Source organism: Notolepis coatsorum, assembly GCF_963971535.1.
Source record: "Notolepis coatsorum genome assembly, chromosome: 10".
Taxonomy (NCBI): Eukaryota; Metazoa; Chordata; class Actinopteri; order Aulopiformes; family Paralepididae; genus Notolepis; species Notolepis coatsorum.
Window position 1 is genome coordinate 125,785,672 of NC_140174.1, and position 23,686 is coordinate 125,809,357.

The 23,686-nt window shown below is 46.1% G+C and overlaps 1 protein-coding gene across 1 annotated transcript in view; it reads left to right on the plus strand.

Annotated features, from left to right (window-relative positions):
- Window positions 1-23,686, plus strand: part of LOC311235711 (transmembrane protein 8B-like) — a gene marked incomplete at both ends in the record, with an annotated part of 118,272 nt that overhangs the window by 19,307 nt on the left and 75,279 nt on the right. The window contains one exon of the mRNA XM_084323177.1: window positions 6,142-6,284. Within this exon, the coding sequence (XP_084179303.1) occupies window positions 6,142-6,284 (143 nt within the window). The remainder of the gene's footprint in view (window positions 1-6,141; window positions 6,285-23,686) is intronic.

The following is a 23,686-nucleotide window of genomic DNA, read 5'->3' on the forward strand; positions in this document are numbered from 1 at the left end:
ACAGATAGTCAGTACTGCTACATCTATACATTTATGACATACCAGATTTGCAAATACAGTACTGTTTGTGATACAGAAGGAGTCAAGAAAAGGGAGTATATACATTTGACGTAGAAACTGTACATTGGAGGAGGTTGGGTGGGGGGGGTTGGGTACATTGGGATATTTTTGATTTTTTGATTTGAAGTCTTTATTTCGAACATGCAATGAATACAACAAACAATAACAAAAAAGAAAAACAACTCAATCTGCATGTTCGAAAAGGAGTAGGAAGAAGTATACACTTATTTAATCCTACCCCTTTTCCACTACTCAAATGAGTGTACTATTTTAAACATAAAAAAGAAAAGAAAAGAAAAGAAAAAAAAAAATATATATATATATATGCAAAACAAAAAACAAAAACTATATATGTATAAAATAAAATAAAATAGAAACAAAATAAAAATGTAAACACCCGTGAATATCAAGTCCCTTCTTCATCCCATATTGACAACCATACTGGGTAATTTACATTGGAGGTGGTTGGGGGGCACACTGTATAAACAAGCAAAACTGTACATTGAGGGGGGGGGGGGGGGGGAGACACTGTACAAACAAACAAAATTGTACATTGGACTATTGACAAAACCATACTAGGTAAATGACTGTACATTGGAGGGGGTTGGGTTAGGATATTTACAGGGGCCAGTGTTGAATTGCAGTCTCCCGTAGGTGTCCCTTGAGAGAGGTTTTGAAAGTGGGTAGTGATCCACATTCCTTTACAGCTTTGGGTAGGGCGTTCCACATTGATGTGGCATAATTGCGAAACGTGTTTAGTCCCTTATTTGAGCCGAATCTGGGTTTAACATGATTTGTGGAGCTCCCTCTGGTGTTGTGATCGTGGTATTCACTGACCTTTGGGAAGTATTTTGCTAGCTGCTTCAACATGGTAGTACTGACTAGGGATGGGCGTGAGTAGCTATGAGAAAAATCGGGGGGAAAAAAATCGCATTTTCACATGTATGTGTACGATTATAACTGTTTGTTGGTTTCCTTAAACATATACGTGAATGAACAAAAATAAGTAAAAAAAAATATATATATATCTAATACGTTTTTTTCTTCTTTTCGGGTAATACACGATCAATCGAGTATAGCATGCGATCAATCGATCTGGATTTTTCTTTAAAATGCCCATCCCTAGTACTGACTAGTACTAGCTGCTTTAAAATGGTACTGACTACTAGTACTTGTTGGCGTCCGCACTGCGGGCAACATCACAAACCGTTGCGCCAAGAAAGGAATTCCCTACTAACTAAGCACGTCTATCCTGCCTCCGAGGATCACTACTCCACCCAAGGCACCACTGTAACAGTCCAACACTGAACCTGCCACTTCGACCATGCCTTGAGTGGGATTCGAACCCCGGTCTCCCGCACCGGGGGCGACATCACAGACCTTTGCGCTGGGAAGGAATTCCCTTCTAAGCGCTCAGTTTGGATGCCTCTGGGGAGTGAGTTTTACACCCGTTACACTCACCCCCCCTAAACTCACACCACCCAAGGCATCCGGGTCACGGCACCAGTGTAACAGAGGCAACTCGCCCCTGCCACGAATTCGACCATGCCTTGAGTGGGAGTCGAACCCCAGGCGTCCGCACTGCGGGCGACATCACAAACCGTTGCGCCAAGAAAGGAATTCCCTACTAACTAACCACGTCTATCCTGCCTCCGAGGATCACTACTCCACCCAAGGCACCACTGTAACAGTCCAACACTGAACCTGCCACTTCGACCATGCCTTGAGTGGGATTCGAACCCCGGTCTCCCGCACCGGGGGCGACATCACAGACCTTTGCGCTGGGAAGGAATTCCCTTCTAAGCGCTCAGTTTGGATGCCTCTGGGGAGTGAGTTTTACACCCGTTACATTAGCGAACCTCTCCTGGCTGTTAGCGAACCTCTCCTGGCTGTTAGCGAACCTCTCCTGGCTGTTAGCGAACCTCTCCTGGCTGTTAGCGGACCTCTCCTGGCTGTTAGCGGACCTCACCAGGCTGGTGGCGACTCTCTCCTGGCTGTTAGCGGACCTCTCCTGGCTGTTAGCGAACCTCTCCTGGCTGTTAGCGAACCTCTCCTGGCTGTTAGCGAACCTCTCCTGGCTGTTAGCGAACCTCTCCTGGCTGTTAGCGAACCTCACCAGGCTGGTGGCGACTCTCTCCTGGCTGTTAGCGGACCTCTCCTGGCTGTTTTAGCGAACCTCTCGAACCTCTCCTGGCTGTTAGCGAACCTCTCCTGGCTGTTAGCGAACCTCTCCTGGCTGTTAGCGGACCTCTCCTGGCTGTTAGCGAACCTCTCGAACCTCTCCTGGCTGTTAGCGAACCTCTCCTGGCTGTTAGCGAACCTCTCCTGGCTGTTAGCGAACCTCTCCAGGCTGTTAGCGGACCTCTCCTGGCTGTTAGCGAACCTCTCGAACCTCTCCTGGCTGTTAGCGAACCTCTCCTGGCTGTTAGCGAACCTCTCCTGGCTGTTAGCGAACCTCTCCAGGCTGTTGGCGACCCTCTACTGGCGGTCCAGCATTGCCTGGTGGACGGGGGGCAGCAGTGTACTTGTGCTGTATGATGACAATACATTTCAATCTGAATTTGCTGCCCCCCGTCCACCAACGCTGCCCCCCGTCCACCAGCGCTGCCACGCATATTCTCTGACATATTACTGAAGTGATGTGTTTTGTTCTTTTTTTTTATCCACTTTTTCTCCTCTTTTTCTATTTTTCTCCCATCCCAATTCCACTGTGCCATTCTTCCCTCCCCTGTCTTAAACGTTGCTCGCATATGCCCCCCACTGGCCGGTTGTAGGGAGGATAGAAGCCTTGCATCACGTGTCCCCTCCGGTACACGAGGAGGCAGCCTGTCACATCTTTTCACCTGCCAGTGCGGACTCTCATTGGCGAGGTGTAACGTGTGGGAGGCTCACACTACCCCCGCCATTTCCTGTCTCTGCTGTGCAGGCCTCCCCAACCGACCTGTAGGAGTCACTGTCCACAACATCCAGATTACCACCCATCGACTTCCACCCGCTAACTCTGCCAATTGAGTTAGCATGACGGCTGGCCCAAGCCGGAGGCAACGCAGACAGCCGGAGTCGAACCCGGTGTCTCTTGCGTTGGTGACGAGCGCAATGTCCGCTGCGCCACCCAGCCGCACCCCCCTGTGATGTGTTTAGTTCTTGAGAGAAATTGTAAACTGTATCTAATAATAGTGACAACATCAAGTAAATCAAATTCATGTTTAAAGGCTTTATTCGTCGTACATCCGTGCAATTAATTGCTGTCGGACTTGGACAGCAGTCTGTTCTCTGGGCGATGTCCAGGCGATGCTGGACCGCCAGGAGAGGGTTGCTAACAGCCAGGAGAAGGTCGCTAACAGCCAGGAGAGGGTCGCTAACAGCCAGGAGAGGGTCGCTAACAGCCAGGAGAGGGTCGCTAACAGCCAAGAGAGGGTCGCTAACAGCCAGGAGAGGGTCGCTAACAGCCAGGAGAGTTTCGCTAACAGCCAGTAGAGGGTCGCTAACAGCCAGGAGAGGGTCGCTAACAGCCAGGGCCCTCATTTATCAACAATTCTTAGAAAGTGTTCTATTTCCGTTCTTAAGCACAGAATTTAGAATGTGTGTACGTACAGAAAAATCGGGATTTATCATACGTGCGTACATGGGTCGTACGCACACTCCGTCTTGATAAATACCATTTGTTCTTACCGTCAATGCTTGTGCATGATTATCCATATATGGTAATGCCATGGGATGTGAAATAATGGACTAACCCGAGCAAACGCTGAGAAACTTCACGAGCGAGAGTGTTCACGGAGGTCTAAGCAACTAATTTAACGCGCTGTCGAACCAAGAAGACACAACGCGTGTTATGGGATAAATACGCGACAGGCTGGCGGACTTGTACACGGTGATGTCAGATATCAACGACTCCCTAAGACCATTGCTGCAATTCTGCCTGGACAGCTCAAAATACTAATAAAGACCGTTAACCACTGTTTGGCGTTGGTGTGTCATTATAACCAATGCTGGAATATGAATGCCTTTATTCGTTTCGTTCGATTGGCTACCGGGTATAATATGATTTGTAGAGGCATACAATCTATTTTGTTGTCGTTATTAGGTAGCCTATATAAATTAGATATAATAGCAGCCATAGCCTACATTATGCAACAGTAACTTGCGCATATATAATAGCACATGGCACAGACCTGCGAAGCCTGCATACAGTAAACTAACTTGATCGTTAATCTAGCTGTTGTATCTTTACGCTTATGAAAACATTAAATAATATGTATAGGCGATAGGCCGATCGTTTTGCCTTAATAGCCTATATTCTCAAATGGCATTTAATGGCTATCTCCTCGCTGACGGACCAGTATACCTGAATGAATGAAAACTTTATTTAACAGATTGCAGAATGGGTACAATACAGTACGGCTCAATACACAATTGTTAAGGGGATGCAGACCAGAGAAAGATGTTTGTCTTGTTTACATCAGGGTCCCCCATTTTCAATTCATATATTCTTATAATACATATAATATATATAATATATAATATATAATATAATATTATATAATATATAATATATTATATATTATATAATATATAATATATAATTCTTATATCATATCATATTCCTATATGTCTCCAAGGAATCATGGGGCTCTGGGGAATAAAGGTTGGGAACCCCTGCTATAGCCCATATCCTTTATAATGTTATAGGCTATTTTATTTACAGTTTACTCTATCAGCCTACCCAGCATGTAATATGTTCTTTGTTAGAACTCAACTCGTTATTATTTTGCGCATAGATTGCAGAAATACGGGAACGTTTTGTTTATATTTAAAAGGCTTTGACATTGTAAAACGAAATAAGTGGAATTTCGAAGTTGTAAGTTGCAAAGCCTTTTAAATATAATCAAAACATTCCCGTATTTCTGCAATCTATGCGCAAAATAATAACGAGTTGAGTTACGCGGAGCGCAGTCAGTACACCCCGTAGTATTCCGATAACGCTATATGTAAACCATGCTGCATTCATTCGGAAAGAAAGACCTATTCCAAATGCTATTTATAGGGTTTTGACAATAATTACACTACTGTCGCTATTTTACAATTAACTATAATGAATTATCCGGGGTCATACCGAACACGTCAGTCAAACTAATGCACAAAAGCTTATTTCCGCGTCTGCATATTCTACCGCTGTGCGCCAGGTACGCATGGTCCGAGCTGTGCGTATATATACGCACAAAGTCAAGCACACGTTCAAATTGATAAGTCCCACACTTTGCTTAGAAATGTTCGTACGCAGGGGTTACGCACATATCTGTGCGTACGCACCATTGATAAATGAGGGCCCAGGAGAGGGTCGCTAACAGCCAGGAGAGGTTCGCTAACAGCCAGGAGAGGTTCGCTAACAGCCAGGAGAGGGTCGCTAACAGCCAGGAGAGGTTCGCTAACAGCCAGGAGAGGTTCGCTAACAGCCAGGAGAAGTTCGCTAACAGCCAGGAGAAGTTCGCTAACAGCCAGGAGAGGACTGCAGTGGTGATGGAAGCGCTTGTTGGAATGTTTCTTCACTGGCTCTTACAATGTATACAATAAGCAATGTCAAAAAATACAAATAAAACCAACAATAAATCATATCATGGAGAACAAGATGATATATGGAATATTAGGCCACTAAGCTACATCCACACGATTGGGTTCAGTTATTATTTATTTATTTATTTTCGGACATGGTTCATTGAGTCATGACTATATATGTAAAATGTGATTGTTAATGATACAAATATTGTCATATTTATTATCATTATAATAATTTAATTCCGCGGATGTCTGTAGGATTGAAGTTACGGCAATCCCCAAGGACTTCTCCCACAGACAGCTGTTGAAAACGCGGACACACACCGGTCTGTCCGACTTACGTCCCATTTACGACTGCCTTTTCGAGTTTCTAAATCCTACATAAATCCTACAATGAATTTACAATACGAAGCCGTTCAAGAATGCTGAATAAGTTCGTAAAAATCGAGTTACGAAGGAATTCCTTGGTAACTTTCATGTATGTTCGTTCGAGAATGAGGACCATTGTTTCCATCTGTTTCCTAGATTCGAGGCGTGCATCAATGTGACCGCTGAAGTGTACCTGCGCTCGTTCCTGACTCCATGCATCAACGACTGTGGGCCGTACGGACAGTGCAAACTGCTGAGAACCAACAACTACCTTTATGCTGGCTGTGAATGCAAAGCAGGTGACCATCCATCTTTTAAATTACTGTACATCTGTAAGTGTACTATTCATGACAGACTGTAAGCATAGTATTCAGACAGGCTGTTTGTAAGTGTATTATTCAGACAAGCTGTTTGTAAGTGTATTATTCAGACAGGCTGTTTGTAAGTGTATTATTCAGACAAGCTGTTTGTAAGTGTATTATTCAGACAAGCTGTTTGTAAGTGTATTATTCAGACAAGCTGTTTGTAAGTGTATTATTCAGACAGGCTGTTTGTAAGTGTATTATTCAGACAAGATGTTTGTAAGTGTATTATTCAGACAAGATGTTTGTAAGTGTATTATTCAGACAGGCTGTTTGTAAGTGTATTATTCAGACAAGCTGTTTGTAAGTGTATTATTCAGACAGGCTGTTTGTAAGTGTATTATTCAGACAAGCTGTTTGTAAGTGTATTATTCAGACAAGATGTTTGTAAGTGTATTATTCAGACAGGCTGTTTGTAAGTGTATTATTCAGACAAGCTGTTTGTAAGTGTATTATTCAGACAGGCTGTTTGTAAGTGTATTATTCAGACAAGCTGTTTGTAAGTGTACTATTCAGACAGGCTGTTTGTAAGTAGTCTATTTGCCAACACAATGAACCCGGAAATTTTGGAACCACCAAACTTTTATGATAGATATGGATAGTATGGGTCACCAGCACTTAGAAACTGCCGGATGCTAAGTTGTACATGTTGGTCAACTTTTTTTATTTGCATAATTAGCATACGTTTGTATAATCACCTAAATGGTCAAATCTCAGAAACTACTTGATCAATTTCAACAATGTTGGAGTGGTTTTGGGGGTTATTCGGGATGCTGAATCCATTTATGATACTCAAGAGTTTCGGAATTGCAATATTTACTGGAATTTATCAAATTTCAATTTCAAGAGAAATTCTGCTGAATAATATTATTGGGAAACTTACTCCTTGCTTACAAGTCTTGCTTATCATAGACTCAGGTCTACTGTAAGCTTTAAGTCCCACATTAACAAGGTGACAAAAACATAATTCTTCCACCTTAGAAACAAAGCTAAAGTACAACCATTTATAAATCAAAAGGATGCTGAAAAACGGATCCACGACTTTATTCCAAGCCGACTGAAGAAAATACTTCAGCTTATTCAACTCTCAGCTAGGCTATTACTGTAACTAGAACCAAGAGGAGAGAGGACATTAGTCCAGTGTTAGCTACCCTGCACTGGCTTCCGGTAACATTTAAAATTGATTTGAAGGTCCTCCTCCTTATGTACAAAGCCCTAAATGGAACCAGACCAAGCTATATTGGCAATTTTCTTGTCAACTACATGCCCCCAAGAACACTACAATCATCTACTTCTTTTTATTTTCTGCATTGCATTTATTCTGTCTATTTATGCTCATTTGGTGTATTCTAGTGTATTTTCTGCTGTGAAGCACTTTGGGCTGCAATTCTTGTATGGAAGTTGTACAAATAACATTTATTATTATGATTGCCATCCTTAGTTATTTGCTACCTCTATCTAGCAGGGCTAAAATGATTTGAAATGGTTTTGTTAACCCTCCTGTTATCCTCAAATTGACTTTACACTCTTTATCCTTGGGGACATTTTGACCCCAGCAGTTTAAACCTCCAGAAAATGATCATAATCAAAAGTGTTACCCAAATGTATGTTTCAGGTGCTTCATGTTACTTTGTTGATTACCTAAATAACCATTTAAATAAAACATTACCCCTACTCCCCCCCACCCACCCAATTATACATACATAATATATATTATGTTGTTCAAGTGGGGAGTGGGACCATGATAACTTTCCGTTTTTGGAAAGTAACGTGTCTGCTTGTGGTTGAGAGACAACAGGAGCATCTGCACTAAGGGTCTCATTCTCATCAGAGGAGGACGCCTCATAATCAGGGTCTCAGACACATTCTCTCCTATGTCACTTTCACCGTCAAATATCTGTGACAAAACTTCACTGGCAGAAAACCTTTTCTTCAAGGTAATTTTCAAATTAGAGTTTAGAAGGCTGCTATGCAAGCTATGTTTGCTCCTCCCCTATGTTGCGTAAAGTTTAGGTAGTCAAAAATCACAAATAACAATAAAAATACAGTCCGGGATATACATTCTAAAATATATACATTCTAAAATATACAAATGTTTAAGTGTATATGTAAAAATAAGAAGTCAAAAGTCCAGGAAGATTACCGGAGTTTGTACTGTCACTCTGTGGTGAGACAGTGAGGCACAGTGATGCATTGTATACTCTGATGGCTGTTGGAATTAAGGACTTCCTGTGCCGTTCAGTGTTGCATCTAGTCTAACACTGAACATGCTCCTTCTATCAGCCAAGTCTGTGTATAGCGTGTGGAAGGGGTTGTCCATGATGGCGTGGAGCTTAGCAAGGCTCTTCCTCTCTGACAGAGGAAGAGTCTAGCTCCACTCCCACCATGTTACTGGCCTTCCTGACCAGCTTATTTGTCACATATAAGGTACATGACATTACAGTGAAATGCTTGGTTCTGTATGAGCCCCCTGAGATTGTGCTTCAGACAGTAAAAAAGTAAAAAGAATAAAGACCAAACTGTGAGGTTCGCCTCTTCCCTGGACCTTTAATTCCTGTTCCCTGGACCTTTGATTCCCTGTCTCCTCACCTCTCCAGCCCCCACCCTCGCGTTCGTTTACTCCCGTCTGCTCTTCAGCAGCCCACACCCTTGGACTACCTGTCATTATGTGTTTGATTGGTCCGTGCCGAACACACACTTCTAGTCAAGTATCAATTACTATCTCGCACCTGATGTGTGTTCTAATTAGCGCCCCAGTGGGCTTTAAATAGCTCGATCTCCCCCCCAGTCCTCGTCGGGTCGTTCTGCAAACTCCTACGGGAGATTCTCTATCTGTAAGCTCCTACGGGAGATTCCCTATCTGTCTGTATGCTGTTTCATCTCCGGCGTGAGACGAGGTGCAAGCCTTCGCCACCTGTCGCCGTTTGCCTGGAGTGGGACACAGTACTGCGCTCTCTAATTCTCTACGGGAGGTATTCCAGTGTTCCACTCCAGACCCCGCGCCAGATGCGCTCTCCGAACCGGCGCGTTCTCCAAGCAGACGCGCACCACTCCAGACCCCGCGCCAGATGCGCTCTCCGAACCGGCGCGTTCTCCAAGCAGACGCGCACCACTCCAGACCCCGCGCCAGATGCGCTCTCCGAACCGGCGCGTTCTCCAAGCAGACGTGCACCACTCCAGACCCCGCGCCAGATGCGCTCTCCGAACCGGCGCGTTCTCCAAGCAGACGCGCACCACTCCAGACCCCGCACCAGATGCGCTCTCCGAACCGGCGCGTTCTCCAAGCAGACGCGCACCACTCCAGACTCCGCGCTGATGCGCTCCTACAGCAGACGCGCTCCTTCTGCAGACGCGCTCCACTCCAGACGCGCATCGCTCTCTAATCCTCTACGGGAGGATGCGTCTCTCCGAGCCGGCACGCTCTCCGAACCGGCGCGTTCTCCAAGCCGACGCGCCCCACTCCAGACGTCTAGCCTGCGCCCTCCTACTCCATCCCTGTAAGCAGCTTTGGCCCTATTCTCCCCTGTTAGCCCTTGTTAGTTCCCCTGTTGACTCCCCTGTTTAGCTTCCCTGTTAGCTCCCCTGTTAGCCCTTGTTAGTTCCCCTGTTGACTCCCCTGTTTAGCTTCCCTGTTAGCTCCCCTGTTAGCCTGTTAGTCTCCCCTGTTAGCTCCCCTGTTAGCCTTGTTAGTTCCCCTGTTGACTCCCCTGTTAGCTCCCCTGTTAGCCTTGTTAGTTCCCCTGTTGACTCCCCTGTTAGCTTCCCTGTTAGCTCCCCTGTTAGCCTGTTGACTCCCCTGTAGCTTCCTTGTTAGCCTCGTTAGCTCCCCTGCAGCTTGCTAGGCCTCTACTACCAGCATGGCCCCAGTCTGCTAGCTTAGCCCCGGCTGCTAGCACAGCCTCTATGTTAATGCAGGCCTTGCAGCTAGCATAGGCCCTGTAGCTAGCCATGCCCAGGCAGCTAACCCGGTCCCTCTGCATGGCCTCCACTTTTTGTGTAGTTTTCCCCACTGCTAGGACTGCCCCTTCAGCTAGCAAGGTCAGTTTTCTCCCACTGCTAGGACTGCCCCTTCAGCTAGCAAGGTCAGTTTCCCCACTGCTAGGACTGCCCCTTCAGCTAGCAAGGTCAGTTTTCCCCACTGCTAGGACTGCCCCTTCAGCTAGCAAGGTCAGTTTTCTCCCACTGCTAGGACTGCCCCTTCAGCTAGCAAGGTCAGTTTTCTCCCACTGCTAGGACTGCCCCTTCAGCTAGCAAGGTCAGTTTTCCCCACTGCTAGGACTGCCCCTTCAGCTAGCAAGGTCAGTTTCCCCACTGCTAGGACTGCCCCTTCAGCTAGCAAGGTCAGTTTGCTCCCACTGCTAGGACTGCCCCTTCAGCTAGCAAGGTCAGTTTTCTCCCACTGCTAGGACTGCCCCTTCAGCTAGCAAGGTCAGTTTTCCCCACTGATAGGACTGCCCCTTCAGCTAGCAAGGTCAGTTCCCCACAGCTAGGACTGTCCTTCCAGCTAGCTTGTTCTCTCATGCTGGTCCAGCCCTGTCTGCCAGCCTAGCTCCGGCAGCTAGCGCAGCCTCTATGTTAGTGTAGCAGTACAGCTAGCATAGGCCCTGTAGCTATCAGTGCCCTGGCAGCTACCCTTTCCCTCTGCTAGCCCCTTCCCTGTTTCCCCTCTCCCGTGCCCCTGTTCCAGCCCTGTCTGCTAGCCTAGCTCCGGCAGCTAGCGCAGCCTCTATGTTAATGTAGCAGTACAGCTAGCATAGGCCCTGTAGCTATCAGTGCCCTGGCAGCTACCCTTTCCCTCTGCTAGCCCCTTTCCCGGTTCCCCTCTCCAGTGCCCCTGTCCCTCGCCCTGTCCAAGGCCTTAACCCTGTTTTCTCTGTCCCTGTCTCCAGCCCGCCCCCGCGGGCCTCTGTTCCCGGTTCCCCTCTCCAGTGCCCCTGTCCCTCGCCCTGTCCTAGGCCTTAACCCTGTTTTTCTCTGTCCCTGTCTCCAGCCCGCCCCCGCGGGCCTCGTTTCCTGTTTCCCCTCTCCAGTGCCCCTGTTCCTGCCCTGTCCCTTGCCCTGGCCCTGTCCTTTAGCCTTCCCTTAGCCTTCCCCTTAGCCAGCTCGCCTCTTAAAGGCACATTGCCCTTTTTCCCTAGTTCTTGTTTTCCAGTGTTTAGTGTTCCCCCTTAAAGGCACTGTGCCTATTTTCCCAAGTTCTTGTTTTCCAGTATTTTGTGTTCTCCCTTAAAGGGACAGTGCCGCTTTTCTGTTGTATTCAATAAATGCCCAGTTCTTGGCTTACTCTCATACCTGTCTTGTGTTGTGCGATTGGGGTCGGTTACAAACCATAACAGTACGACCCGACCAGTCGACGACCCCAGCCAGCACAGACAGTGTATGTTGAGTTTGTCCTTTGTTAGTTCTAGCTTCCCCGCTAGCATGGCCCAATTTTTTTTGTTTGTTGCCTTGTCATGTCCCCTGCCCCTCTGTCTGTATTTTTCGGTCGCCCGGTGGCTCCCGTGGAGGGGGGAGTACTGTGAGGTTCGCCTCTTCCCTGGACCTTTAATTCCTGTTCCCTGGACCTTTGATTCCCTGTCTCCTCACCTCTCCAGCCCCCACCCTCGCGTTCGTTTACTCCCGTCTGCTCTTCAGCAGCCCACACCCTTGGACTACCTGTCATTATGTGTTTGATTGGTCCGTGCCGAACACACACTTCTAGTCAAGTATCAATTACTATCTCGCACCTGATGTGTGTTCTAATTAGCGCCCCAGTGGGCTTTAAATAGCTCGATCTCCCCCCCAGTCCTCGTCGGGTCGTTCTGCAAACTCCTACGGGAGATTCTCTATCTGTAAGCTCCTACGGGAGATTCCCTATCTGTCTGTATGCTGTTTCATCTCCGGCGTGAGACGAGGTGCAAGCCTTCGCCACCTGTCGCCGTTTGCCTGGAGTGGGACACAGTACTGCGCTCTCTAATTCTCTACGGGAGGTATTCCAGTGTTCCACTCCAGACCCCGCGCCAGATGCGCTCTCCGAACCGGCGCCTTCTCCAAGCAGACGCGCACCACTCCAGACCCCGCGCCAGATGCGCTCTCCGAAACGGCGCGTTCTCCAAGCAGACGCGCACCACTCCAGACCCCGCGCCAGATGCGCTCTCCGAACCGGCGCGTTCTCCAAGCAGACGCACACCACTCCAGACCCCGCGCCAGATGCGCTCTCCGAACCGGCGCGTTCTCCAAGCAGACGCGCACCACTCCAGACCCCGCGCCAGATGCGCTCTCCGAACCGGCGCGTTCTCCAAGCAGACGCGCACCACTCCAGACCCCGCGCCAGATGCGCTCTCCGAACCGGCGCGTTCTCCAAGCAGACGCGCACCACTCCAGACCCCGCGCCAGATGCGCTCTCCGAACCGGCGCGTTCTCCAAGCAGACGCGCACCACTCCAGACCCCGCGCCAGATGCGCTCTCCGAACCGGCGCGTTCTCCAAGCAGACGCGCACCACTCCAGACTCCGCGCTGATGCGCTCCTACAGCAGATGCGCTCCTTCTGCAGACGCGCTCCACTCCAGACGCGCATCGCTCTCTAATCCTCTACGGGAGGATGCGTCTCTCCGAGCCGGCGCGCTCTCCGAACCGGCGCGTTCTCCAAGCCGACGCGCCCCACTCCAGACGTCTAGCCTGCGCCCTCCTACTCCATCCCTGTAAGCAGCTCTGGCCCTATTCTCCCCTGTTAGCCCTTGTTAGTTCCCCTGTTGACTCCCCTGTTTAGCTTCCCTGTTAGCTCCCCTGTTAGCCCTTGTTAGTTCCCCTGTTGACTCCCCTGTTTAGCTTCCCTGTTAGCTCCCCTGTTAGCCTGTTAGTCTCCCCTGTTAGCTCCCCTGTTAGCCTTGTTAGTTCCCCTGTTGACTCCCCTGTTAGCTCCCCTGTTAGCCTTGTTAGTTCCCCTGTTGACTCCCCTGTTAGCTTCCCTGTTAGCTCCCCTGTTAGCCTGTTGACTCCCCTGTAGCTTCCTTGTTAGCCTCGTTAGCTCCCCTGCAGCTTGCTAGGCCTCTACTACCAGCATGGCCCCAGTCTGCTAGCTTAGCCCCGGCTGCTAGCACAGCCTCTATGTTAATGCAGGCCTTGCAGCTAGCATAGGCCCTGTAGCTAGCCATGCCCAGGCAGCTAACCCAGTCCCTCTGCATGGCCTCCACTTTTTGTGTAGTTTTCCCCACTGCTAGGACTGCCCCTTCAGCTAGCAAGGTCAGTTTTCTCCCACTGCTAGGACTGCCCCTTCAGCTAGCAAGGTCAGTTTCCCCACTGCTAGGACTGCCCCTTCAGCTAGCAGGGTCAGTTTTCCCCACTGCTAGGACTGCCCCTTCAGCTAGCAAGGTCAGTTTTCTCCCACTGCTAGGACTGCCCCTTCAGCTAGCAAGGTCAGTTTTCTCCCACTGCTAGGACTGCCCCTTCAGCTAGCAAGGTCCGTTTTCCCCACTGCTAGGACTGCCCCTTCAGCTAGCAAGGTCAGTTTCCCCACTGCTAGGACTGCCCCTTCAGCTAGCAAGGTCAGTTTGCTCCCACTGCTAGGACTGCCCCTTCAGCTAGCAAGGTCAGTTTTCTCCCACTGCTAGGACTGCCCCTTCAGCTAGCAAGGTCAGTTTTCCCCACTGCTAGGACTGCCCCTTCAGCTAGCAAGGTCAGTTCCCCACAGCTAGGACTGTCCTTCCAGCTAGCTTGTTCTCTCATGCTGGTCCAGCCCTGTCTGCCAGCCTAGCTCCGGCAGCTAGCGCAGCCTCTATGTTAATGTAGCAGTACAGCTAGCATAGGCCCTGTAGCTATCAGTGCCCTGGCAGCTACCCTTTCCCTCTGCTAGCCCCTTCCCTGTTTCCCCTCTCCAGTGCCCCTGTTCCAGCCCTGTCTGCTAGCCTAGCTCCGGCAGCTAGCGCAGCCTCTATGTTAATGTAGCAGTACAGCTAGCATAGGCCCTGTAGCTATCAGTGCCCTGGCAGCTACCCTTTCCCTCTGCTAGCCCCTTTCCCGGTTCCCCTCTCCAGTGCCCCTGTCCCTCGCCCTGTCCAAGGCCTTAACCCTGTTTTCTCTGTCCCTGTCTCCAGCCCGCCCCTGCGGGCCTCTGTTCCCGGTTCCCCTCTCCAGTGCCCCTGTCCCTCGCCCTGTCCTAGGCCTTAACCCTGTTTTTCTCTGTCCCTGTCTCCAGCCCGCCCCCGCGGGCCTCGTTTCCTGTTTCCCCTCTCCAGTGCCCCTGTTCCTGCCCTGTCCCTTGCCCTGGCCCTGTCCTTTAGCCTTCCCTTAGCCTTCCCCTTAGCCAGCTCGCCTCTTAAAGGCACATTGCCCTTTTTCCCTAGTTCTTGTTTTCCAGTGTTTAGTGTTCCCCCTTAAAGGCACTGTGCCTATTTTCCCAAGTTCTTGTTTTCCAGTATTTTGTGTTCTCCCTTAAAGGGACAGTGCCGCTTTTCTGTTGTATTCAATAAATGCCCAGTTCTTGGCTTACTCTCATACCTGTCTTGTGTTGTGCGATTGGGGTCGGTTACAAACCATAACACAAACACAATACAAAATATGCAGTACAAGTACACAATGCAAACAAATGCAAAGATGAGTTAGAGAGATAGTGCAAATCGTTTACTAATAAATAGATACAATATGGTGTAGTGTTAAAAAGTGTTTAAAGTGAATGTTAAAGGTGAGTGTTATTCCATACACATGGAATATGTATCTTGATACGATAGAGGGCACACATTGTGAAAACAAAGAACAATTTACCGCCTAATAGAGGCCTTGCACAGAGTGTTTAGAATGCCCATTTCTCATTGTTAGGGACCAAGCAGTGAGACAATGAGGAAACACGAGTTGTAGATGAAAACTGGGTTTTATTTACCCACAAGGTGCAAAACCATTGCAAACCAAGAATTTGATAACTAGGCCTATATATGGGTTTCTCGTCCACGTCAGACTCAGCAAGGAGGCCAAAAGGAACGTAATAATCAGTGATGCCAGTAACGCGTTACTAAGTAATGCGTTATTGTAATCTGATTACTTTCCCCCGAAAATAGTAATCTAACGCGTTAATCTTTAAAAGCCAGTAATCTGATTGCAGTTACTTGTCCAAGTGGCTGTGCATTACTATTTCGTTACTATCTCATCATAAATTCATAATGCAGGCGGAATGCAGTATTTTATTTCGTTTTCGACAGTCAAAAATACATTTTGAGCTGTTTTTCTTTTGGGAGTAACGTGGTGTGGCAGTGAAAGGGTTAAATACAAGAATGTGTCCCGCGGCGTGACTGGTCCCTCTGTCTGAGTGACTCTGCTTTGGTCCAATCACATTCCCCATCCACAGTCTGCGAATCAGAGGCAGAGTAGGGCGGGTCTTCACAGCACGTCATGTGACATATGCGCCAATCGTGTGACAGCAGGGCTCCGTAGTCGGAGAATTCCACCCCAAAACGCTTGGCAAAATTAAAAGTGAAACCGCAAGATGACTTTTGCGGTTTCTGTTCAGAATTCCACCCCAAAACGCTCGTCTAAACGTAGCCTCAGTCACTACTTCACGGCGGAGGAAACAAAATACTGTCTACCGCTAAAAACAGCACATCCAATTGCATTGAAAGCATCTGGAATCACAACACTAGCCGACGCTTCGACTAGGTACAGGAGGGTTGATGGTGGCAGAGCAAAAGCTCTTATTTGCCAGATTTACAGTTAATTTACATGTTAAAGAGAGACTGATTGTATGTTTATAGAGAGACATTTATAAAAACAATTTAATAGTTACAGTTGATATAATTGAATAGTTCAGCCTGCATTTGTTAGATGTGAATGGATACACTGGTTTTGTAAAACCACTGGCTGGCTGCTCTAATGCTGTGAGCATCATAGACTGTTGCTTTACCATACTTGATGGTACAGAAGCTGAAGCACTAGTTTAACAATTTACGTTATGTGCAGAGAAACAAGTTAAAAACAATTTATGCACTTTCAATAAAGCGTTTAAAAAAAACTGTTGGGGGAACGACGACGACTTCGTAACCTAGTTACTTTCAAAGTAACTAAGTTACTCTGATAATCAAGTAATCAGTAAAGTAACTTAGATTACTTTTTAGAGTAATCAGTAATCAGTAATCAGATTACTTTTACAAGTAATCTGTGGCATCACTGGTAATAATCCTTGTCAGAACAATGGGGCAGACTGTATAGAGGATACTTTGTAGGACATGACCTCGAGAACATTTGAACCTGTTTGGGGAGAGATTTCACACAGACACAACCAGGAATGAGGAAGATATGGATTGTGGTTTACCAAACCACACTTTGTTCCTGGATTGTAGCCAGCTCTTCACAACAACTCATCGAGATTTCACACAGACACAACCAGGAATGAGGAAGATATGGATTGTGGTTTACCAAACCACACTTTGTTCCTGGATTAGCCAGCTCTTCATAACAACTCATCGACAATAGTCTGGCACCCTTCCACCCTCATGACAACTACAGCATCACCATAAAAGTCACACAAGTATCTGCTTACTGCAGAGAGGTGCCCGGAGTTGGCTACATATATATCATGTAACTCTGACAAATGTTTTTGAAGGATGACTTTCCTGGTCTCTCAACAGTCCGGTATTGTTTCACTGGCTTCCATCTATCAGGGTGATTGGTGTCTTTGGGTTCGCAAAAGATACCACAAAACAGACATTGTTTAGAAAACTCAAAGGCATGAGAACGAGACATACGTTTCCCTAGCTGAGCTGAGCTTGCGTTTGGTTGCATTTCTAGACTTAGGTATATGAGCTATAACATGATTTGTGACAAACTACAGAGGCGGACACACCATGGGTAGCAATGATGTTCGATAAAGTCTCAGTTGTAGCTGAATCGTCAAGCTCTTCACTCCTCTGAAGCAAAGCTGTAATGCCTTTTGGTCCAGATGTCCTGAAGTCATTGTCCTTGCTGTCACAGGGCTCGAATAGGCATTTCTTCCTTGACATGTCAATCTGAAATTAACAAGAGAAGAATGCACTATTTGTATCCTCCATCTCTACACACTCTGGATACATTGCCAGGATGTACATTTCAGACGGGCTGTTCACTATTCTAATGAAAACATGTATTTCCCATGTTATTGGTATCCTACATGAACTTGACTGGTATTTGCATTACCTTTTGGGTCTCTTTCTCTGCCTCAGTGCCTCAGATATTCTATCACACAATTCTACATTAAGGAGAGCAAAAGTACCATATGAATACTTAGAATCAAACTTGATGCTTCTCTGTGTGACGAGGGATAGAGCCTGGTGATGCGAGGCTAGGTAATAACAGGTTATAATCACACATTCATATCATGACATACATTGCTAACATAGCTAACTAGCTATGCATTAACATTAGTTACTGTCAGATGGCTAACGTTAACCCTAAGAGCTGGCTTACTACAGCTTGTGATCATATTATATTCAGTGTTTGTTATTGGATAGTAATAAAACCACAGTTTGTGTATCTGTTTCTATTTTCTCAAGTTACTTGCACAACAACAATCCTTGAAAATCAGGGGTCTGTATTTTCTGCAGCTGCAGTTGCTCGTTGCCACAGTAGGAATGAGATCATGGTGCAAATTAGCCACTACTCACTTGGAAGTTTTGCGTTAACGATTAGCACACTGAAGTCTCAGTCAAGGCTAGGAACTGGGGTTCTGAGGACATTTTATAAGGTAACAGTCACATACACAAATCCAATAGAATAGTTTCTAGTTGTGGCAGCAAACTGCTCCGCTGCCACGTGAACTCATGGCAGAGCTCAACTGCAGCAGTTACCCCAGTAACCAAGCATAAGCACCTAGAGTACCCCATTAGGCGCTCTACAAATTGAAGTTATTATTATTATTATCATTCTGTTTACAATTGAACATTCCATGAAAATTATCTATAAATTCTGCATCTTCTGAAACATTTATAAACAGAAAATTCATAAAGGATTGCACCAAAATATGGTAATTTCCAGTAAATATAGCAATTTTGAAACTTTTTTTCTTCTCTTAAGTATCATAAATGGATTCAGTATCCCGAATAACCCCCAAAACAACTCCAACATTGTTGAAATTGATCAAGTAGTTTCTGCGATTTATCCATTTAGGCGATTATGCAAATGTTTGCTAATTATGCAAATACAAAAAGTTGCCCAACATTTACAACTTAGCATCCGGCAGTTTCTGAGTGCTGGGGATCCGTACTATCCATATCCATCATAAAACTTTGGTGGTTCCGAAATTTCCGGGTTCACAATGGGGCTCTATGGGATGGCAAATAGACTAGAGTGTATTATTCAGACAAGCTGTTTGTAAGTGTATTATTCAGACAAGCTGTTTGTAAGTGTATTATTCAGACAGGCTGTTTGTAAGTGTATTATTCAGACAGGCTGTTTGTAAGTGTATTATTCAGACAGGCTGTTTGTAAGTGTATTATTCAGACAGGCTGTTTGTAAGTGTATTATTCAGACAAGCTGTTTGTAAGTGTATTATTCAGACAGGCTGTTTGTAAGTGTACTATTCAGACAAGCTGTTTGTAAGTGTATTATTCAGACAGGCTGTTTGTAAGTGTACTATTCAGACAAGCTGTTTGTAAGTGTATTATTCAGACAGGCTGTTTGTAAGTGTATTATTCAGACAAGCTGTTTGTAAGTGTATTATTCAGACAGGCTGTTTGTAAGTGTATTATTGAGACAAGCTGTTTGTAAGTGTATTATTCAGACAGGCTGTTTGTAAGTGTATTATTCAGACAAGCTGTTTGTAAGTGTATTATTCAGACAGGCTGTTTGTAAGTGTATTATTCAGACAGGCTGTTTGTAAGTGTATTATTGAGACAAGCTGTTTGTAAGTGTATTATTCAGACAGGCTGTTTGTAAGTGTATTATTCAGACAGGCTGTTTGTAAGTGTATTATTCAGACAGGCTGTTTGTAAGTGTACTATTCAGACAGGCTGTTTGTAAGTGTACTATTGAGACAAGCTGTTTGTAAGTGTATTATTCAGACAAGCTGTTTGTAAGTGTATTATTCAGACAGGCTGTTTGTAAGTGTATTATTCAGACAAGCTGTTTGTAAGTGTATTATTCAGACAAGCTGTTTGTAAGTGTATTATTCAGACAGGCTGTTTGTAAGTGTATTATTCAGACAGGCTGTTTGTAAGTGTACTATTGAGACAAGCTGTTTGTAAGTGTATTATTCAGACAAGCTGTTTGTAAGTGTATTATTCGCCCTCTTCAGGTGTACAATCTCAAATGTGAGATTTAAGTCTTTCTTCAGTGTCACTGCCAGGCTCCCATAGCTTCCACTGTTAGGTGACCATCCAGCACGTCACATGACTAATACATCCAACCTGACCATCCAGCACGTCACATGACTAATACATCCAACCTGACCATCCAGCACGTCACATGACTAATACATCCAACCTGACCATCTAGCACGTCACATGACTAATACATCCAACCTGACCATCCAGCACGTCACATGACTAATACATCCAACCTGACCATCTAGCACGTCACATGACTAATACATCCAACCTGACCATCTAGCACGTCACATGACTAATACATCCAACCTGACCATCCAGCACGTCACATGACTAATACATCCAACCTGACCATCTAGCACGTCACATGACTAATGCATCCAACCTGACCATCTAGCACGTCACATGACTAATACATCCAACCTGACCATCTAGCACGTCACATGACTAATGCATCCAACCTGACCATCTAGCACGTCACATGACTAATGCATCCAACCTGACCATCTAGCACGTCACATGACTAATACATCCAACCTGACCATCTAGCATGTCACATGACTAATACATCCAACCTGACCATCCAGCACGTCACATGACTAATACATCCAACCTGACCATCCAGCACGTCACATGACTAATACATCCAACCTGACCATCCAGCACGTCACATGACTAATACATCCAACCTGACCATCCAGCACGTCACATGACTAATACATCCAACCTGACCATCCAGCATGTCACATGACTAATACATCCAACCTGACCATCCAGCACGTCACATGACTAATACATCCAACCTGACCATCCAGCACGTCACATGACTAATACATCCAACCTGACCATCCAGCACAGGGGTGACCAACCTTTTTTGAACCAAGATCTACTTTTTAATTTGCCACCTAGCCGAGAGCTACCAGCCCAAATTTGACCTACTCTCGGCTAGTATTAGTAGTAATAGTAGATTAATAATACCCATTCAATATGCACATGACAGAAAATATTATATGGCATATAATATTTTCTGTCATGTGCATATTGAATGAGTATATAATATAATATGATATTTTATATATCATTGTAACGGTGTAGTGTAGGAATTACAAGAATGACAAGAATGTTATTAATGAAATGAATGAATATTATCAAACGGAATTGTTTCTGTATACACATTTTAAAAATCAAGGCATATTTAGCAATTTTTTATGCGTTCACATGCGCTTTTCAAGAATAAACAAAAACGAGACTTAATGGGAAGGGTGTGCTTGTACATTTGAACATAGTTCCATGATACGTGGCTGCGTTGTGCTGAGAAAGAGGCGCAGATCCGCTTCTACTCTGAGGCGAGATCTGCATTTATTTTTTATTAATGTCAGAGCCGAGAATCCCGCTTCACAGAGGTATGTTGATGCAAACGGGACACGCTTTCTCAGCGCAGCATTACACAGCACTGGGTAGTCGTTCCGGACTGATATCCAAAACTGTGCGAGGACCTGTCCAGTGAACTTGACTTTCAGGAGCTCGTCACACGAAAGATCGATCAACGCCTCCTGCTCAGACAGAGGGAGGCCTGTTGCGAGCGCCATGTGCAATGAACGGATCTTGGATCCAGTTGCTCAAATTGTCCGTGCTCTTTCTTTCTGGGAAATAATTCCAAAATTGATCAATGAGCCCTTCTATGTGGCTACAAATGATGGGCTTCAAATCACCGTTTTAAATTCAGGATGCTTAGTTTCCAAGTGCCGCTGTAATTTACTTGGTTTAAAGCTCTCGTTAGAAAGGATCTCGTAACACAAAACGCACTGTGGTCTCGGGTCATCTTCTTGGCCAGTCCAAGTAAATCCATATGCCAAGTAGGATTTAGGATCATAACTTCTTTTACTCCGTTTCATCGTAGTTCTGGTATCGCTGCTACTAAATTCTGCCTTTCTCTTGCCAGCATTTGGAAAACACGCACGTGACGCGCCGCTTCTGACAACAGACCTATCCATTGCGAGTGTCCAGGTTAAATGAATCAACTTTATCATCAGCTTTATATGCTTGGCCTGGAAAGCCCCCCCCCCCCCCCCCCATCAGAAGTGCTTTAGTTACGAGACAGTGTCGATCACAAATATCTGAGTACACATTGACTCTCCTCTGACTCACAAAAGACCAGACGTGGCCTCAGTGATTAGTGTATGATGTGTATTGAAATACCGTGCCTCCGTTGATGCAGGGCAGGGGCGAGACAGGGCAAATACACACAGCGGCCAGCAGGGGGCGAGGCAGGGCAAATACACACAGCGGCCCGGTGGAAAACTCCATCTGAGTTGGGCTCGCGGATTTTCGCTTGATCTTTTTTTTTTTTTTTTTTTTTGCCAATGCACTACCTCACCTACCTAAATAATCTCACGGTCTACTTGAAACCAGCGCGCGATCTACCGGTCGATCGAGGTCGACTGGTTGGGCACCACTGATCTAGCACGTCACATGACTAATACATCCAACCTGGCCATCTAGTACGTCAAATGGCCAATAACAAAGGTGTTAGGGTTAACATAACGCTGCTGTCGGGACAAAACCTCATAACTCCAAAAACCCAACTTTTCAGCAGATGAAAAAAACGAACACAGATTTGAAGGTGAATAGAGTTAGGAGGTTTAGACAGATGATCGGTTTAATGCTTTCCCATTGTTTAAACTTTGTAAAACCCACACACACATATGGAGGATGATCTACGGAGTTGATTTATATAATAAAAAAAAAATTTAAAAAATGGAGTTATGAGGTTTTGGCCCGACAGCAGCGATAATGAAGGAGAATGGAGCTTCTTAAGAAAGTCGACAAGGCTGGACTTAATGTAGATTGTCTGGTACTTTATTCATTAGAAGGTAGTTCACAACGGAATAGGAAGATAGATTGGTTTACCAGCCGGCTCCCAATAGAAATGTCTCTCTGTCGTCCTCACAATATTTCAAACGTGTATAGACATTTCAAGACCAGCTAATCAAACGACCAAAATTACACATTTAAACAGGTGTGTCCTCCCTCAAATCATGCGATCTTACATCATCGGACAAATATCACAGGCTTTGATGAGTCCCCCCTTAACCTTCTGTATTGTCACAGTGAGAGTGTTAACCATTTGGTAGTGGGGCAGTGAAAGGGTTCATTAATCCTGGCGCCCTGGCTTCAACATTCTAGGTTATGTTATCTTGACCTGCTCTGTACACAACTGCTTTGGATATTGTTTGGTGAAGACAAACACAACCCCTCACACAGAGATCCGTCAATGTCAGTGTTTACAGAGCTCCAGGGGAGGCCTAGTGTCTTTACATTACAGAGCTCGAGGGGAGGCCTAGTGTCTTTACATTACAGAGCTCCAGGGGAGGCCTAGTGTCTTTACATTACAGAGCTCCAGGGGAGGCCTAGTGTCTTTACATTACAGAGCTCCAGGGGAGGCCTAGTGTCTTTACATTACAGAGCTGGAGGGGAGGCCTAGTGTCTTTACATTACAGAGCTTGAGGGGAGGCCTAGTGTCTTTACATTACAGAGCTCCAGGGGAGGCCTAGTGTCTTTACATTACAGAGCTGGAGGGGAGGCCTAGTGTCTTTACATTACAGAGCTCGAGGGGAGGCCTAGTGTCTTTACATTACAGAGCTCGAGGGGAGGCCTAGTGTCTTTACATTACAGAGCTCCAGGGGAGGCCTAGTGTCTTTACATTACAGAGCTCCAGGGGAGGCCTAGTGTCTTTACATTACAGAGCTCGAGGGGAGGCTAGTGTCTTTACATTACTGTCAGTGTTTACAGAGCTCGAGGGGAGGCCTAGTGTCTTTACATTACAGAGCTCCAGGGGAGGCCTAGTGTCTTTACATTACAGAGCTCCAGGGGAGGCCTAGTGTCTTTACATTACAGAGCTCCAGGGGAGGCCTAGTGTCTTTACATTACAGAGCTCGAGGGGAGGCCTAGTGTCTTTACATTACAGAGCTCCGGGGGAGGCCTAGTGTCTTTACATTACAGAGCTCCAGGGGAGGCCTAGTGTCTTTACATTACAGAGCTCCAGGGGAGGCCTAGTGTCTTTACATTACAGAGCTC